This window comes from Trematomus bernacchii, unplaced genomic scaffold, assembly GCF_902827165.1.
Source record: "Trematomus bernacchii unplaced genomic scaffold, fTreBer1.1, whole genome shotgun sequence".
NCBI classification, from domain to species: Eukaryota; Metazoa; Chordata; class Actinopteri; order Perciformes; family Nototheniidae; genus Trematomus; species Trematomus bernacchii.
In genome coordinates this window covers 3614077-3633385 of record NW_022987573.1, presented here as the reverse complement: position 1 = coordinate 3633385, position 19309 = coordinate 3614077, and the positions used below count along the sequence as shown (strand labels likewise).

Here is a 19309-nt window from a genome sequence, read left to right as displayed (position 1 = left end):
GAAGAACCAGAAGCTTTAACTCAATAATTGTACCCTTGTATACGTAACTAAATATAATCTGTAAACCAGGTAATTGAAAGCCAGATTAAAACGAGAGGTATTTAATTTCCTTTCAAAAGTACAGAGAGAGCTCTCAATTCTAATATGCAGATGCAGTGCCAAAGTTAGGGCCATAACATAATAATAATAAAATAAAAACGTTTTTTTTTTTAAACAGAGGAGAAACTAATTAAGATCTCCGATGTAGGTAAGAGCAAGGCAACATATGAATAAAATAACTTTAAAAGACAGGCTACAGACGTGCAGTGTCTTTTCTGAACAAGTTTTAGTTTTCTTATTGACTTTTTAACTAAGTATAACAGCAATTATAGCAGTCTAAACCACTAAATACAATCATGCAATACCTTCATTCAGCAACTTTCTGTATCAAAAAGGTTGGAAATATTAAAAAAATGAAATTCGGATGTTTTATTAACCTTGCTAAAGATGGAATTAAGCTCAAGCTTAAAGTAATAAATCACTCCTAGTTTTAATCTGTTTGCTAGAATCCCAAAGCATTTAGTGCATTTCTTTTTACAGCAGGATAGGGATAGATTTAATGAGGCTTTTAATATGGGTTATTGTAGTGGTATCACTGTTAATCTCTTATTGTTTTTCTGTTTTGTTTTCATAACTTGTTTTTAATTAAGTTTTTTACTCTTTATTTCTACAAATGTGCTATTGTTTTTATTCTTATCTTGCTCTGTAAAGCACTTTTGGCTGCAAGTTATTTTTATTATTATTATGATTTAATCCTATAATATATTATAGGCAAAAGATTAAAGGTCTAATGTGCACCTTTGAAATGTTAAATGCATATTGCGGATAATAGGTTTTCAATTGTTCTGGATGCAGGACAAAACCGAGGTCTCAAATGTAAAGCTCAAGATTTTATTTTGGAGAAAAAAATAAAAAGACCGGAAGTTTCCATTGTGTGTGTTTGGAGACCTCCCGTTTTTAACCAATTGTACTTTAGTCAGATTGTTACTTATACGTGTTTCATCTGATTTAACGGTAATTAATGGAGAAATGACAGAGAAAACCAACAGTCAGGTAAGTAATGTTAACATGGCGTTGATGATACACGATCATTACTGCGAACGGCTAATGCTAGCTAGCGTTTTAGCTGTCGTCACCTTAGCTAATTAACCGTGAGTCGAAGTTTTATTTGAAACTGTTGAAAGGGTGAAAGGGTGGTCTTTCTTTTAATAATACACGCCAGCGAAAGTCAGTCTTTTTGTGGTTTAAGTAACTGCTGACGTACGTCTTTTGTGGCTTTACCTGGGCAGTTTAATGTCATTGTAAATGTAACCCCATAGCTTTTTTTATTAGCTAATAATTTGCAGCCTAATGTTATGTCAAATACGCATCCAGATGACACATTTTGAACACGTTTGGTTCTCTGCCGCTAGAGGTCAGTATGAGACAGGACCGGAATAGCTACACATAAGCTAACCCTCTACTTTTAAACCAGTTGGCTGAAATGTGATACAACTTCACATAACGTAATTGCCATGTTAATATCATATAATTTGCAATAGTATCAATTATAGGATCAGTTTTAATACAAATTGCGTAGTGTTTCTGGTTACTCTCACTGCCCGGCTAGCTCAGTCGGTAGAGCATGAGACTCTTAATCTCAGGGTCGTGGGTTCGAGCCCCACGTTGGGCGCACAACTTTTCCACTTTCACAAACTGGTTCGTCGTACTCGATTGCATTTTATAAACCTATTTGTAAACCACATTTCAGATCTGCGGAGAGAAGAGAAGACAAATAGTATAAGATAATACTACACTGTAATAGTTGGTAAATTATGAAATTATTAATAGGTCAACAAATTTAAGTCAAGTTTGGAAGCGATTGTTCCTTTTCTTATAGTCGGACGTCCTTTTTAACTGCGTTTAGGAAAAACCCCTTTCAGTATAATGCAGTCCAATATAACAGTATAATTTACACACCTATAGTCATTCTAGTATTGAGTCAACAATTGCTTCAGCGAAACATGTATGACAGGGTTATTAAATAGGATTTATTTACATCCTATTTGACTAATTGTGTATTTTATCACTGCTGCTGAATATCAAAGGACACAAAAAAACAGGTGCATTATTCAGCTGTGTTTAATTATTAATGATCACTGTTATAGCACAGACGTTAAAGAGGAATACCCTAAGCACATGGTGTATAATTGACATTTGAGCATTCCTTCTCATAGAGGAAGGGATACATATTTAAAAATGTTTTACTTGAATTCATGTTTACTGTTAACTCATCGGGTTATTACAAAGGCCGTTAAGTTATTCCAGTAACACCAGTAACGTGTGACATTAAAACATATTATTTACATAACTATTTTTCACTGTCCTTTACAAATCATCATAAACATGTTTTCACTGTACAAATTCTAATTTGAGCTGCCTTATTTTCTTATTCTTTTTCTTTCAGGCGGCATGTCAAAATAGGTAAGGAGCAACAGCCTCTCTTTTTCTCTTGTAACAGCCAAGAGGGAGGGAGGAGTTTAAACAAAGGCCTCTCCACATAAAAAAAAATGGAGGCTTGTGCAGGGAAGCCATGGTGTCCTGCTCTTCACAGTCTACATGCTGCCATTCATACTTCTAAAGCCTTCAAATAAGACAACTACAACCAGGGTCTACACTTGGAAGCTTCAAAACAGTGTCACACAGGGTTTGTATGTCAAAAATACTTATATTAATCATGTTATTTTGTGGTTTTATGGCCTAGTTCTATGCTTATTTTTTCTTCCCCTGTCTCTGACACTCACAGTGCTGCCCCTGCCTGCACTGAACAAAGATAATTACTCAGGAAACATTTCGGCCAATCAGAAGCGGCCTTGTATCCTGCCTGTGAGGAAGGCGACCAGTCAGGATCTGGCTAACAACACCGGGGCCTGATCGCCTTGCCTGAAGAACGGAGCCTTCCCCGGCTGAGGGCTGAGAGTGTCCTCCATGTTTTATAAGTGTTGACATAACAGTGTGTCAGGCAGCCATGCATCCACAGAGGTAAGCTCTGTCTTTTTTTATCTTAACTCTCTGATAATAACATGGCTTCCTTCTTGTCGTTGTGGTGACTGTTGATTTCTCATGATGAATGTGCACACCTTAAAAATCAGTTTAGTGTGCTGCAGCAGCAGGAGGAGGAGCTGGGGTGGATTGGAGGCCTCGGCAGGCCTCTGTGCTCCACTGTGGTGAGGGTGGGGGGTTGGGTAACGACTCTCACCCTTGCTCTCTCTCTGTGTCTCAGGGTCACATGGGTGCCCCAGACAACCAGGCTGCCATACAGGAGGCAGAGTGGACCATGGCAAATCCTTTTCCTTTTTTATAATGCAAAAGAGAGTTAGATCTAAAAATGGCACCCACATTTCCCTCTCTGTTGTGGCAGTCTGTGTTGTAGCCTGGCAGAGAAAGAATGGGGGATGGGCAGTTGAGGGCGAGAAGGGGGGGTATTATGTACCCTTTGTAAGTGGATTGGCTCTGTGCTGTTTTCTTGTGTGTCATGCCAGGCCGGGGAAAAGACGTGGGGGGCAACAGATGTGCCTGTTAGGAAGACACCGAGTCAAGAGCATATCTGAATACTGGTTTTTAGTCTTGATATTACACAAGAAAAGAAACTGAAAACTGAATGACTTGGTACACATAAAGGAAACTGTACTGGGCATAGTTTCCACTCTCCTTATGAGCCGGCACGAAACAAACCTTTTTACCAAGGGAGATCTTCCAGTTGAATCTATAAGAAATAATATGTTAGGACTCAGGGTTGTTCTTCTTTAAAGCTACAGGCCCTGCGTTTACAGCCCTGGGCTTCGTCCTCTCTACAACACTATTGTGAAACTGCTTCCTCCACTCTCTGATACTCAGAAGGACAGGGGCCATTTTGTGTTTGGCTCTCCTCTAGTGCTCTCCTCACAGACCAGACAGCAGGGACAGGGGAACAACACAAGACTAAACAGGTTTTTACTGACGTGTGTGTATGTGTCTGTTTGTGTATGTGTTGCAATATTTTCCCCTCTTGGTACTCCGTGTTCTTTCTGCTTCACACAAACAAGTAATGTGATATAACGGATATAAAGAAAGACGCTTGTTTTTATAGATATTTTAATGAAATATACACAAAGACAAGGTGCATGAGTAAACCTGTCACTGCTTGTTGCCCCTGATTTTTCAGAGCACAGACTGTACATTGTGTTACATAATGTATCACCAATTTAGCAATCTCTACTGCGTGGGGGGAAACAAAGGACGTTTTCTTTCTCTTGTGGCATGACACAAGATGTGTTTCATCTACACGACACATAGAAAATAGTAACAAGACAATCTCTGCTCCCTATCTCTGTAAACCCAGAAGTTAACTTCCACTATTAAATAGAAATGAATCCCTCCCATAGATTGCATTGACTTCTTACTGTTACTCCATAGTGCTTGATTAAGCCTGTTTGTATAAAAGCGACACCGATAGTTGGAAATGTCAGCAATGTGTAACGTCGTGTTGTTTAGACAGATTGGGTGGGCCTCCTTCTGAGTCAACGAAGCAGCTAAACAGGACGGAAGAGGTTGAATTGCAGAGTCGTGCATGACAACCACAAATACAATCTCCAAAGAAATGTCATTCTTTCAAATCCCCTCTGTTTTATTCTCTCATAACCACGAAGGGCAAACTAAAATGCAAGGAATACAAAACGTCTTATGCAGGGGGAAATCTCTGCATTGCAGCAAAAATGCTTTTTAAGAGGAAGAGGGGAGCCTGCACACTGTGATCCGTGTGGCACAGCGCAGCCGACCAATAATGTTCCACCCTGTTGGCCCTCCAGCCAATTGCAGCTGCAGTCGAGGTTAAAGATTGACAATCAGAGGGAGAGCAGCAGGGAGAGCAAGGGCCTTCTGGAAAATTCCACAGCCATCTTTGATTCACCCTGTACAGCCTAATATAAATCCAGGTCAATTTTTTCTTTAATACACGATGTTGTGTGCCTAGTATTGTTTAACATTGTGAAGGAGTCATGCTAAAACAGGTTATGTGGTTAAAATAATTGTATTACATTTTAAAAAGGATCTTATTCCTTTTGCTTTAATTATGTTTATGTTGATTTCAGGAGAGAAAGCTAAACTATGCATTTCTTCATTTTTCTGCATGCGGTTGTTGGTCTTGTGAAAGCTGAATGTCTCTTGTCATTTGAAGATCCTAATAACCTCTCTTGGGTTTTTTAGGGTAGCACAGGGAGTTGGATGTTTTGTAGTCACTGGTATTAATCCCAAGTGTTTTCAGTGGCAGTTTCAGAGCAAAGAGTGCAGTAATGATGTTTGCATCGAGCAGCTTTCCTGGACCGCCATAAAGAGAGGCCATTTGTTCAGATATGTGTCTGTTGATGTGTAAGTACTGCACATTCTTTAAGTATAGAGAAAAGCTCTGCCAGCATCGCAGTGTGGCTTCACAGTGATGGTCCCTCTTTCTTCAGAATGAAATCTAATTATTCTATGACAGCAGTATTCAGGCAAGGAGGCAAGCCATGATCGAAGGGGAAAAAAAGGGAGATGAGTGCCTCTCATTTTGCTGGATTTTCCCGTGTCTCCCTCTCTGTGTTCCTCCTTATCTGTGTGGTCGTCAGTGAAGGTTGGTCTTGACACAGCCGTGTTTTTTGAAATGTTGGACTGTAATCTCCACAGATCTCTCTGGTCCTCCTGTATGGATGTGCCAGTGCCTGAGTCTCGGAGTGGGGGATGGGGGAGAGGGGGGAGGGGAGCAAGCTGTGGCCTCCATTTTCTGTGACGAGAGAACCCTGCTCGTCTCTCACAGGAGTGGAATCTAAAAGGCATTGAGTCAGTGTTATTTCCTTTTTGTCCATCAGGTACTGCTTGCAGAGGGGAATACTGTGTGTTTTCTTGAACCCCGCGTCTCCCTGGAATACATCCCAGAATCTGCTGAGGATTTATTTGCCTTGTGTGATGGATCATAGCTCCTAATCTGAAAATGTCTTTTGGATCAGCATACTTTTTCACTGTGGGTCATCCTGTCTTCCTGGTAGTTGCAGCATAGCTTTTTATTAAGTGTGTATACATGATAGGGCTGTGGCACTTTGTGCAGCAGCTCTCCCCGCTGAAGGCGAGTGTCTCTCTTTTCAGGGCTGAGGTACACGTAGCAGAGCGGCTTGGCTAACGTTGTCTTATTTTCATGTGGGCCTCGTTTGTTCACTCAGTCCGGAACAGGAAGGCCCCGGAGGGGTTGGGGTTTCTCAGTGTGTGTGTGTGGGAGTGAGTGTGTGGGTGTGTGTGTGTGTGTGTGTGCGCGTGGCTGTTGGCAGGCTGAAACAAGATACCCATATGCCATATTTCAAAAGAAACTCTGCTCTTTTCAGGCGAAGCAGCTTATGATGCATTTATTTTCTTGAGTTTCACTTTGATAAGCTCTCTGTGATAAGCATACTGAGAGAACAATGAATGCTTTTAGAATAGCCTTGATGATTGTGAATTGTTTACTTTGTCACATTATCTGGAATTGTGACTAGCAGAAAGGGGATGTTTTAATCATTTTTAAACCTGAGTTAAAACATTAAGGATGACTTAGTGTTTAAATGGGTGTAGATGTGATAGCTGATGTGATCCCATCTAATCTCTCTCTGAGTCGTTAAACCTTTTAGGATATGTGTAGTAACCTCCTTATGCCTCTCAGAAAACTGACATTTGATCAACTTTGTGAGGAATGTCTCTTTAAGAATGGAGGAGGGGACTTGAACAGCATTCCTTTACTTTCAGAAGAAGAAAAAAAGAGGCTTATCCCACAATTGTGGTTGACCTTTGAGTCGTAGCCTGTAAACCCGTCATCCTAGCTGGAAACCAGAGCTGCAAGCAAGCTATGAACTGGTCAAGTGTGTGACCTGTCAGGGGTCTTTGGGAGGGTTTTCTTCTTGGGGCTTGAGAATAAAGGCGACATCCTTGAAACAGGGCCCTCTGTTGCTCTGACAAAGGAGGAGCCAAATACTCAAAGACTTGTATTTATCACCAGAACCCCTTTATTTTCACCCCCTTTGACTCTGTCCTTGGAGGAAAAGAGATGAGAGCAGGACATTAGACCTCGGAAATCAGGTTTTCCTGTACTTTATGTGCATGTGGGCAATTATATTCTTCTATTCGATTGATTCATAACTTGAGATTTAATTGATCTATGATAATAATAATACCCTGATTACACAAGCTTTGTAAACACAGCAGGATAAAAAGCTGATTTTAAAAGAAACCATACAAAATGCTTTGTGTACATGTATGTAACTACAAGTATGTGTGTGAATATTTTCTTAATGGAAAATGCATCAGTGAAATTTAAGAATTCACTGATTGCAGTGATGCATACATGAATTTGTCTAAGAAAGCTGTTATTAAATATACATGCAGTGAAGCTTTAGGCCAACCTTTTTTAGATATACTTCGCTTGAAGCTTGTGAAGTCAGTCTCTTGCTATCTGTTGCCAAGAATGGGCCAAAATTCTCCTGGGTCACCCTGTTGTTACTGAAGGGGCTCGAGAGGTAGCAGAAACATATACTGTTATTATCATGAGACACTGGTCATCCATTAGTAAGGACCTACTCCCTCTGACTCTCCTTACTAATTTTCTTTTGACCATTTGTTATCAAGAAAGCACCGCAAAGATCAGGACCTAATTTGGCTACAATCTATAGCTGCTGAAGGACGTAGGGTCGTATGTGTTGTTGTGAATATTAATTCACGGAGGAGCGTTGCCATGGCAATTGTTACAATTTCTTGGAGTGTAAAAACTTATTTGGACATGTTTTTCACTGATGTAGAAATAATTTGAACTTGGAAGCACAATGTCAGAGATGTGCTTAAATTAAGTGAAATTAAAATGAATAACAATGGTAACCTGGAGTAGTCCCTATTGACAGATCCTTTGGGACCTGGGTGCCTTAGGTGGTTTTCCACTTGTTTACTGTTATGCTGCTGTGGCTTCTGAACACCCTTTCTGACTTTGTGTTTGCCTCTCTTTCTCTGTTTCTGTGTGCTCTTGTGTGCTGCTCAGCAGTCTGGCTGAGGAGGAGATAAAGACAGAGTCTGATGTGGTAGAGGGGATGGATGCATCCGTACGATCCAAAGGTAAGTCTCCAAAGGCCGAGCACCTCTCACTAACAGTCAAACATCTTAGGCATTTTAGTTCCTCGATAATGTAGAGGTTATTAACTGTAAGTTATGAGAGCTGTGTAATGCATCTTCGGTCTCCGAGGATTGCAAAGATAATCCATCATGCCTGGCTGCCTGCCTGTTTAGAATTAGTCAAGTATCAATGCAGGGTTTGTTAGTTCAGTGGGAGCCCTTGAACAATTTGTTACTATAATGTGGTAATATAATATGTACAAGAGGCATCCTTAGTAATAATGAGATCAGTGTGACTTCTGTCAGCAGTAGATATTTATTCACCATGTTGTTGTAAACGCTAAGCACTGCATCTGACCATTTAATATCTCAGCTGAAATAAGATGTGTATTTCCTTGCTAAACTCTAAGATTGGGGGATGCTGGGAAGGATATATTTCTGTTAATGATGTTTTCCCCCATCTTGACTTTTTCTAAGAGTAGCTTAATAACTGTCATGGCACCTGTGTTTTAATCTTCTTAAGTTTCTGTATTGTGCAGTGAACTGAACGAGTCTTTTTCCCATTGTGTGATGATTTGATGTCTTTCTTCTTCCAGTCCCTGATCCACCAGGGTCAGCAGAACGGCTCGTGGCACCACAGAAGAGAAAGGTGTCCAGTCCCACACATTCCTCCAATGGACACTCTCCCTCGGACACCTCTCCCAGCCCTCTCAAGAAAAAGAAGAAGCCTGGGGCCATTCACAGTGGCAGCAAAGACCAGGTAAGTGCTCCAGTGAACTCATTTCGAGATCTGGCGTGCTCTCCAAGGCTATGGACGACGGTTTACTCGCTCAACTGGAGGCCTTTCCTTCAGTTAGCAAAGGAGATAGCACCACAAATAATCCAAAACAAATGCCCCATATCAAATGCACAGTTACGTTCTATTCAACTCTCTTTTGGTACCAGGTGTTTCTCTTTTTTTCTTTCCAATATGGATAAAACCCCTTCAGTACAGACGGGATTGTCAGCTGATTGTCATAGCGACACCTTGTGAAATTGTCTTGACATCATTTTCAATGCAATGTGATAAAGTCTTTATTTTTCAACCTAACCAAAAAAAACACTGCAATGTAGTTTTGCAGGCTGTTGCCTTTGAATATCGGGGTCAAGTAAATATAAGACTAATATTGATTTTTAAGTAGCTTGACTATTTATTTTACTATCCACAACCTTTGCTAATGGAACACCAAAAAAAGAGTTTAAAAAAAAGTCTAGTTTAGTAGAGCCATGCAGTGGAAATGTGGTGAAATAAAACATGAGTTTGGAGGGCTTTGTTTTCCAGCAAAGTTCCAAAGCAATTCCTCACTTAAATACAAGATATAAGATAAATACATATCGTAGTGTCAGAGCACGTCAGTATTGAGTTTTATCCGTAGTACACTCAGTTTAAAGATCGATTTGTATGGACATAACATGCATGGATGTAACCTGCTGTAACGTTGGAGATGTCTTGCTGTAATAGATGTGTTGTGTAGGTTCAGAGCACTGCCATGAATGCATGGTCAGCTCACAGTTTATTATCAGACATTTTGCATTTTTTTAATAAATGTGGTTATGCAGAATTTAAGTGAATGTATTTTGATGATATATATGCATATGTTTTCCTTAACTGCTTGCCAATTATTGTGGTGCTGAGTGATTCCCTTTTGCCCTTCAGTCCTCTGTTGAACTCACTTTAAACTGACAGACAATTCTAGGGCCGAACAATTACTCCTTATTTTAAAGTAAATGCAATATGGCTTTTTTCAAATGGCATTAGGTGCATTATTTGTTATAGGTGAAATGTGTTAACAAATATTTTAAATCGCTCAAGTAATATTTAATAGACTAGAGACTTAAGCTAAAGATAATTTTGACTGTGAATCAGCTAAGTACAAGTTGGGCAACAGCTCTCATACTCAAGCTCACACCCTTAAACCTGTTTGGATTCACTCAGTCAAATGTTCAGATAATTTAACTATTTATTGTAAATAATTATTTAGTTATGAACTGTTATGCCCTATATGCTGCTTTCCCTGCATAACCATCCTTATTGCTGTCTTGTTTTTGTTGCACTGCACCTCTTTTGTGTTCCTGCGTGTTTTTGAAACCTGCCCCCTTGTTTTTCTTACCTGCATTTCAGTCAGAGCTAAGACATGGTCCCTTTTACTATATGAAGCAGCCAGCACTCACCACAGACCCTGTTGATGTTGTACCGCAGGACGGCAGGAATGACTTCTACTGCTGGCTGTGCCACCGCGAGGGCCAGGTGCTCTGCTGTGAGCTCTGCCCCAGGGTGTACCACGCCAAGTGCCTCAAACTACCAGCTGAGCCCGAGGGCGACTGGTTCTGTCCAGAGTGTGAGGTATCTCGCAGAAGACGTGTATGTGTGTGGCTGTACAAAAACGATTGTGGCAAGGCACAATCTTGCTTGCTTAGTAGACAAAACGGGTGTCAGACTATGTGCCATGAACAGCTTCAGGGACACAAGGACAAATTGGTGAAATAACTGCCTTTTGTTTTGGCTGATTCAAAAAACCTTAGCCCTACATGACACATGGTGCGACACCCGGCAAGCTTATTGCTCACACTGCAAGTTTTAAAGATGTTAGATATTGAACATTTTGATCAGCTTCTTAATATTCAGGCAAATTTACTACGCTCTTCTTTTCATTGGAACAATCTAAAAATCTAAATATACAAGCTAAATCAAAACAAAACATCTAAATCAGACTGTTTATTGGTATCCTGTTCTTGTAATTGGTGTTTGATGATTTCATTATGTGTTCTTTGTGTCATTATTAAAAAAATATTTATTTTGTTGCAGAAAATAACAGTTGCTGAATGCATCGAAACCCAGAGCAAGGCAATGACATTGCTCACAATAGAACAACTCTCCTATTTGCTCAAATTCGCACTTCAAAAGATTAAACAGCCTGGGGTAAGACCTGTAAAGATCCATTGTATGCTGCTTTAATAAGCCTCTTATAATCTTCCTTTGTCTAAGAATGTGTTTTTTATAAAGCCCCTGAGGCAAATCTGTGATATTGTTAGATAAAAATAGAAATGACTTGACTTTAAGTGACATTTATATTCAAACACAAAAGTCCAGGACATGCATTCAGAACATCAGACATCTAACATTGGCTAATGCATCTGTCTCTTATTTTTTTTTTTTTGTCCACGGTGAGAAGACTGAACCTTTTCTGAAGCCTGTGTCTCTGGAACAGCACCCGGATTATGCAGAGTACATTTTCCACGCCATGGACCTGTCAACTTTAGAAAAGGTAACTTTTAATTGAATTGAATTTAAATTAAAACAAACATAGAACCATTCTTAGGAGCAAGTTCTGCTGTTCCGATTTTATGATGAATGCTTATTTTCTTTAAAGTGTCTTTTAATCTTGTCTTTTTCTCTTTTTAATAGAATATCAAAAAGAAAATGTATGGCTGCACTGAAGCCTTTCTTGCTGACATGAAATGGATTTTACACAACTGCATAATCTATAACGGAGGTAAGCTAATTACATATACCAAGAATCACCCTATTCAACAAATGTAAACCATTAAATTAAGATGGTGATTTGATTCCAGGCAATCACAAATTAACAGCAACTGCTAAAGTCATCATCAAGATTTGTGAACATGAGGTAAGGAGCTTTACTAATTTAATAGTTGCAAATATTCCATAAATATTTGTGCTTTAATCATTAATTGCATATCTGTTTTCTATTTTATACATATTTTTTAGATGAATGAGATTGAGGTGTGTCCAGAGTGCTACCTGTCTTCATGCCAAAAAAGAGACAACTGGTTTTGTGAGCCATGTGTAGGTCCTTACATCTTGAGCAGTATATTAATACAGTTAAGTTCTGAATTTAGAGATGTCAGGCACTGACTTATCCTGCTTTGTCCCCAATAGAGTCCACCCCACCCTCTGGTCTGGGCTAAGCTAAAGGGCTTTCCCTTCTGGCCAGCAAAAGCACTTAGAGAAAAGGACGGGCAGGTAGACGCACGTTTCTTCGGGCAACATGACAGGTAAGAGAAGCGTTTGAGCATTGTCCAGGACATTTGCTCTATGTATATGAATTTGGGAAACATCTAAAGCCCAGATAAACATCCCGGTTATTCTAATTTGGCGATTTTTTTTATTGTGCTTGTATGTAGGGCCTGGGTACCCATCAACAACTGCTACCTCATGTCCAAAGAGATCCCTTTCTCTGTAAAGAAGACAAAGAGCATTTTCAACAGTGCCATGCAAGAGATGGAAGTCTATGTGGAAAACATTAGCAAGAAATTTGGGGTCTTCAACTATGCACCCTTCCGGACACCCTACACGCCCAACAACCAGCTACAGATGCTGCTGGACCCCTCCAACCCCAGTGCTGGGACAGTGAAGACAGAGAAACAAGACAAACTCCGCTTCAACTTCGATATAACTGCGTCTCCTAAAATGGTCCTGGGCAAGAGTTCCACACCCAGTGGCATGAGCCGGAGGGTCTCAATGACAGACATGCCTCGGTCTCCCATGAGCACCAACTCCTCGGTTCACACGGGGTCGGATGGGGAGCAGGAAATGGAAAAGCACAGCAGGAATCCCGGCTTCCACTACAGCACTGGAGAGGAGTCAATGGACTGTACTGGTAAATACATGTCAAAGGGACTATAATCAATTTTTTTATATGAGCAATTTATCAAAAATATTTCAAAACAGCGTGCTGGTAGCAAGATACTACAAATCTCCAAAGAAATGCATTCATCAGGTGGCTAGAAACACATCTTAGAATGGATGATGATGTTGCTCCATAACTGCTGTGATTATTAACCAGACAAGCCATGAAGAACAAATTCAAATGTTCAATAAGCAACTCTTTGTCATGAGTGGAATGATGGCATTTTTTAAACAATTTAACATTTGTAATTACAGCATCTCCTATGTCAGGGAAGATGGGTCCTGCAGGCAGCGTGGCAGGCAGCCCGAAGCCCTTTAACCCTGGACTAGTGCCCAAGCAGGAGAGGACTGCAGGGACAGGCGGTATCCTCAATCTAAACCTGGGTCAGTACCAACAGTAACTGTAATCATGTTATCATGAAGACCAATATTAAACACATCATCATCATTATTATTGCGCTCATGTTGTGCTTAAACTGAACATTTACCTCTGTCTCCTCAGACCGGGTGAAGGCTGAGATGGATCTGAAGGAGCTGAGTGAGACCGTGCAACAACAACAGCAGCAACATCAGCAACAACAGGGGGGCTCAGCTTCCCTCCCCACCCCAAAGAGGTCCATCAGAAGCCTGGACAAGACCATTGAGAGTTGCAAGGCACAGCTCGGTACATACACAATTACCTTTGGTATATTTTAAGCACAGAACTTTATTCTTTTACTCAACAAGAATCAGTTTTTGTGTAGTCTATTAGCAAGAAGAATGTTTTATTTATAGTTTGAATATGATATATATGCAATATTTCATGTCATACATTTGGGAGGATTTACCCAAAAAACATAAAACAAGAATCTTTCAGAGATAGTGTGACTGCCACTGATTTAGTACTGGTGCCAGGCTACTACCAAAGAAAATTATCTTATATTCTTTATTACACAGTCTGACAGAGACAAAGTACACCGTTTTTTGCTATACTTTTAATTTAATTAAGAATATACGCTTCTCCATACAGGTATAGATGAGATCTCTGAAGACGTGTACAAAGGTGTGGATCACAGCGACTCAGAGGACTCTGAGAAATCTGACTCAAGTGACAGCGAGTATCTCAGCGACGAGGAACACAAGCCAAAGATCTCAGCCCAGGACGACAAGGACAAAGCAGAGAGAAAAAGGCCCAAATCAAGCGCCGATGGAGAGAGTAAGGAGGGAGTTACAAGGACAGTGGATAAAGCCACTCCTGAACCCATGCTCAAAGACAAGCACGGTAACAACGGCCTAGTGAGGGACCTCCAGGAGAAGCCCAGAACGCCTCAGCCTCTCGCTGACAAACCCAAAGCCCCAGAGGAGGGCAGAGCAGCTGCTGCCACATCATCAGCTGAGCAGGACTCTGACTCTGAAAGAGAGCTGGTGATCGACCTGGGAGACGAACATGGAGGCCGCGACTCAAAGAGGGCGAGGAGAGAGCCAGGAGCCAAAACTCTCAAAGAGGCCAATGTCGCCAAGTTGGAAGGTGAGGCCTTATAGATAGCTATCTAGCTATCTTGTCCTCAGGCTAGTGTCTGAGTCTGTTGTTCCTGTTTTCTTATTTATACATTCCGTGGATTAGTGATGTGTGTTTGGTCAATTACAATAGATAACTTATTATGGTCCCCCTTTTCTTAAAAATACTATTTATAAAACGTCTTTATTCTCAAACAAACAACCTTTATCAGAAATATAAATTGTCACATTACGAAATTTGCACAAATCTGGCAAACGGTTAACCTTTCCGAAATTCATGAAACACAAGTTTTAAATACTAATGGCGCATTTCCACTACACGGTCGGCCTCGGCCACACTCGGTACGGCTCGGTACGGCTCGGTACGGCTTGGCCGCGTTGGGCCTTAACAGGGCCGACTCACTTCATGCTGCGCTTCCATTACAGTTTAGGAACTGGGGTAGTATCTATAGTAACGCAGTGTAGGCGGAGCCGTGACGTCATCTTCAATGAGAAATCCAGAAACACAACACAGCCGTTAGCTGTTAGCACTCAGAGCTCACAGCTCCTTATATATGTTCAGAAACTTGACAAAAGTTAAACAAGTACACACCACAGACTGCCTGTGTCATGGTGAATACAGTCGCTGCTTTATTTATGTCTGTATAGGCCGTTGTTGTGAGTGTGGACGGTCGGAGCATATACTGCGTTAGCTTAGCCAATCTCCATCTAGAAAAACACGAATTTTAAAAGGTTTTTCGCCTGCCGTCTGTCTGCAGACTTGACAAAGCATTAATTCATGGTTTTTACTAACCGGTATCAGTATGTTGTTACTTCGGCATCATTTTGAAACGTGTATTACAATTAAATCACGGTCAAATATGTCCATCTTGTTGTAGTTCTAGCCCTCTTGCCAGCGCTCCTCTCTCTAGTTTAGCATACTCAGCCCGACTCAGCCCTGTTTGTTGGCCCCGATAGAACCACAATTTTCTAGGGCCAGAAAAGAGGTGAAAAAGTGGCCCCGCGCCGTGCCGCGCCGGTAATTGGCCTAGTGGAAGCACAACCAAAAAAGGGGACGGCACGACACGGCACGCTTAAAGCGAGCTCCGCGCTGCAGTGGAACTGCGCCATTAAAGTACTCTGTTGGAGCCACAAAGGCTTTATCCAACAATCTTTAGACATGGACATTGAAAATGTACACGAGAACTCTTATCTACTTTACTCATTACCAAAAAAATCCTGTTAATTGAATTATTTGTCTTCAAAAGTGGCTCCAAGTCTAGTTCCTCAATTAACCCTGTTGGGTTTAAATTGACCACAGTAGAAATCCATAATGCCTCACACTTATGGAGAAATATTATGATTTTTTTGCTCAGGTAAACTGTCTTCATCAGCTGCAGCATCTGCTCCATCACGGGAGGCCGCCTCTAACCTAAAAGACTCTTTACAACCGGCCATCACAGCAGCCCTCAACCTTGTTTCCACTGCAGCTTCTGGTCAGCCCAGTGCTGCCACAGCCTCCAGTGGATCCACCAGTGCACCCTCTCCTGCAACATCGCCAGTACCTGCAGCTGTAAAGAAACAGCGCCCTCTACTGCCTAAAGAGGCCGCTCAGGCCGTGCAGAAGGCGGTGGTTTGGAATCCAACCAAGTTCCAGACGTCCTCTCAGAAGTGGCACATGCAGAAGGTTCAGAGGCAGCAGCAGCATGAGGAGCCGGCAGCCGTGCAGTCCCCGGCTCAGAGTCCGGGGCAAACACAAAGCCCACAGCAGCTGCAGAACTCCTCAAGTACCCGCTATCAGACCCGACAGGCAGCCAAGGGTATATACACCAGCATAATCATTCACCTGAACATTACACCAAAAATAATGAGATATAAGAGGATAAAAAGATGATTGATTTCCATTTTGTATCCTCTATTCCCTACAGGGCAAAAGGACGTACCTCAGAGTACTTCCTCGTCGACAGCTGCCCAGGTCACAGGGAACTCCTCTTCTTTCAGTTCAGGAGACGTGCAGATCCCGACAGGCTCAGCCGAGGTGGCTGCTGACATAACCAAATACACAAACAAAGTAATTTGGACAATTTTACTTCATATGAATAATATAACTTCTCTGCCACCTTCACTTTAACTGTGTACTAATATCAAAATGTTCCTAAATCTTGCAGATGATGGACTCGATAAAAGGGACAATGACTGAAATCTACAACGATCTTTCCAAAAGCACATCAGGAAACACCATTGCAGAGGTAAATTCACGGCATATAGACCAATGCTTGTCATGCAAATACTTGGCAAGTTTTAATCTCCGTTTATTTTTGCCACAGATCCGGCGGTTAAGAATAGAGATTGAGAAGCTGCAGTGGCTGCATCAACAAGAGTTGTCTGAGATGAAACACAATCTTGGTAAGATTCTAGCAATATGTCATCACACCTCTGAGAGTGGATTTACTACTGAATCAGTCTTTTCATGAATATTTTATGAATACTGTTTTTTGTGTCTTTCTTAAATGTAGAACTGACAATGGCAGAGATGAGGCAGAGTCTCGAGCAGGAAAGAGAACGTTTGGTGGCGGAGGTAAAAAAGCAGACAGAGTTGGAAAAGCAGCAAGCGGTGGACGAGACCAAAAAGAAACAGTGGTGCGCTAACTGCAGGAAGGAGGCCATCTTCTACTGCTGCTGGAACACCAGTTACTGCGATTACCCCTGCCAGCAAGCACACTGGCCTGAACACATGAAGTCCTGCACGCAGTCAGGTAGGCAAGCATGGATGATCCAAAATGGAAGTTTCAGCCACAAACACAATACGGACGGTGTTAAAGTAAGAGATTTAATATCAGTAAACACAATAAAATCTGAAATATAATGCACATTCAAGTTTTGTTTAACCTTTTAAAAAGTACTGGTAATAATAATCAACATATATATTTTTAGAATCGTACTTCAATGGCCCTCATTGGAACTTCTATTTTATCTCTGTCATTCTTCCTAAAAACTAATCGCAAATTGTCACGTATTCACCAATTCCTATCATCCTGAGCTCATCCTGAGCACTCATTAGTTAAAAGGCCTTTCAAACCTACTGAAAAGAGTACAGTGTCGGCTTGCAATAACAAATACAGATAGCTTACCTCACCATTATTTTTTTATAGACAGTCTTGCCACTGACGCAAGCTGTGGGGTAAGAGGCAAATTCTGCAGACATCACAAACACATATACAGTACATTGTCAATGTTCTCATTTTTATATTTTATTTTTTCTTCCAGCCTCAGCTTCTCAGCAGGAACCAGAAGCAGAGTCAAACTCCATCCCTTCAGTGAAATCCACAGGCCAATCTCCTCCTGCCACACAGACCCTGACCCCTGGAGCAGGATCCATATCGGACAAAAGCAACTCTCCCACACTTATTGACAAGAGCAAGGACAGTGCTGGCGTTACTGTGACCTAACTGCTACACTACAGATACTCTCGGACACCTTGCATTAACGCTGTGGGGCTTTTTACGTCCGACATGTGGCGTCAAACTTGGTGCTGGAAGGCCTCTGTGACAAATCACTTTGATGTGTACATCTGCTTGGTCGACTTTTTTTTATGTTTGGTTCATCTCTCATTCACAGTTTCCATAAGTCGGTGATCAGGTGGATTCACCATGTGAAAGTAGTCTGTCTTGAGAACTAAAATGTGAGGTTATACGTTTTCATACTGTAGTTATGTTATAGCTCTGTTACCACTTTGTTTCAACTCTGAACAAGATTGTATCAACCAGCAGAATATTTACACTTCTCAATGCTGCTCTTAGTATTTCACAGCTGTTGTATTTCTTTGAATGGTCTTCATATAATGACAAAAACAGCTATTGATAGATATTCATTAATCATTGTGCCATCACAGGTATTTTGAGTTATGCAAGTTCCACCTTTGTTTTAAACCATGTCCGCTTCATGTCAGCTAAGATTTTTTGATTAATGCAATGGTAAACATTATATTTACAACTATGTCCTCTTCACGTCAGCTGGGGCATTTTTGGCTCATACCAATTTTGTATTGTTGTTCCACATTGTATAGAAAACCTACATAAAAATATCTGTGATTTATAAAAAAAAAAAAACTAAGACGTGTAAACTGTACAAAGTTTTGTAAGAAAGTACCTGGACAATATTTATAGTGTTATATGTTTTTATAGTATGTTTAAGGAAATCACATTTCTATGTGTCTAAAAAAAAAAGTTATTTGAAAATAAATTACTTCATAATATGAATGTCAGCTCTGAGCGAAGCCTCTGTTTATAACTGATTATCCAAAGCTGATCAGACTGTGTCTATAAGAAGGTGGAAAGATAGAAACTGCATTTGGCTGGATATTATTTCCTGTGAGCATGTCTGTTTTGGGCTTGTGTTCGTGTTTACATATTGTACATAAAATAAATGGACTTGTGAAGAAAAAATAAAAGTGCTCTGATCAACCTAACACTGTATGTGCCCCTTGATCATTTAAAACTCTATATGGACATTTATATTCCAAACATTCAATCAATTGAAACATTCACTGATTGGCTTTTGAGTCTTAAAACTGTTAATAATTCAATTATATGAATAATCAGTGGTATTTTATTCAAACATATACTTTCTATATATCTATACAAGCAAATGATTGGATAAACAATCATTTAAATAAAGTAATACAATTGGGGGGTAAATGAATAGAAAGTAACAAGTCAAAGTCAAACGTTTCTGTCTCAATATTTCACTATTTTTGTTTATTTAAAAAAAACTCAAGGTGAGTTTCACATGTTAATGTTAATATATCTAATATAAGTTGAGTAGCACTTGAAATGTTTTGGCTCTATGAAACCTGATGTACTACTTATATGATTCTGTTTTCTTCAAGTTTGTATCTTCTTGGTCGAATGCACTTATTGTAAATCGCTTTGGATAAAAGCGTCAGCTAAATGCAATGTAATGTAAAGAATCTAACTGGTGGGGGTTTTG

At 40.5% G+C, this 19309-nt stretch overlaps 1 protein-coding gene and 1 non-coding gene across 17 annotated transcripts; both read left to right on the top strand.

The window, feature by feature from the left end:
- Positions 1 to 957: 957 nt before the first annotated feature.
- On the top strand, positions 958 to 18788 carry LOC117479553 (protein kinase C-binding protein 1-like). Of its 16 annotated transcripts, XM_034126620.1 has the most exons (24): positions 958 to 1092; positions 2486 to 2729; positions 2825 to 3060; positions 3302 to 4007; positions 8084 to 8157; positions 8751 to 8914; positions 10316 to 10555; positions 11000 to 11113; positions 11367 to 11459; positions 11600 to 11687; positions 11749 to 11822; positions 11924 to 12001; positions 12095 to 12210; positions 12340 to 12815; positions 13100 to 13228; positions 13347 to 13508; positions 13854 to 14351; positions 15697 to 16140; positions 16249 to 16391; positions 16489 to 16569; positions 16648 to 16726; positions 16837 to 17141; positions 17473 to 17501; positions 17588 to 18788. In XM_034126620.1, the coding sequence occupies exons 5-24, from the start codon at positions 8133 to 8135 to the stop codon at positions 17730 to 17732; spliced, it is 3483 nt and encodes a 1160-aa protein (XP_033982511.1). In that variant the 5' UTR covers positions 958 to 1092; positions 2486 to 2729; positions 2825 to 3060; positions 3302 to 4007; positions 8084 to 8132; the 3' UTR covers positions 17733 to 18788. The 16 variants fall into 16 exon arrangements, with proteins under 16 accessions (XP_033982511.1, XP_033982503.1, XP_033982509.1 ...); XM_034126612.1 differs by lacking the exon at positions 3302 to 4007 and having other exon boundaries at positions 2486 to 2725; XM_034126618.1 differs by lacking the exon at positions 3302 to 4007 and having other exon boundaries at positions 8087 to 8157; positions 10316 to 10537; positions 11767 to 11822.
- trnak-cuu lies at positions 1639 to 1711 on the top strand. The gene has a single exon. It is a non-coding gene; the product is annotated as a tRNA-Lys (tRNA).
- Positions 18789 to 19309: the final 521 nt, after the last annotated feature.

Excerpts from the sequence above, each read along its gene's own strand:
- LOC117479553 (XM_034126612.1), top strand. Across the intron at positions 11,114-11,366 it reads AAAAGATTAAACAGCCTGGG|ACTGAACCTTTTCTGAAGCC; the intron begins GTAAGACCTGTA and ends CACGGTGAGAAG. Across the intron at positions 16,727-16,836 it reads TGAGATGAAACACAATCTTG|AACTGACAATGGCAGAGATG; the intron begins GTAAGATTCTAG and ends TCTTAAATGTAG.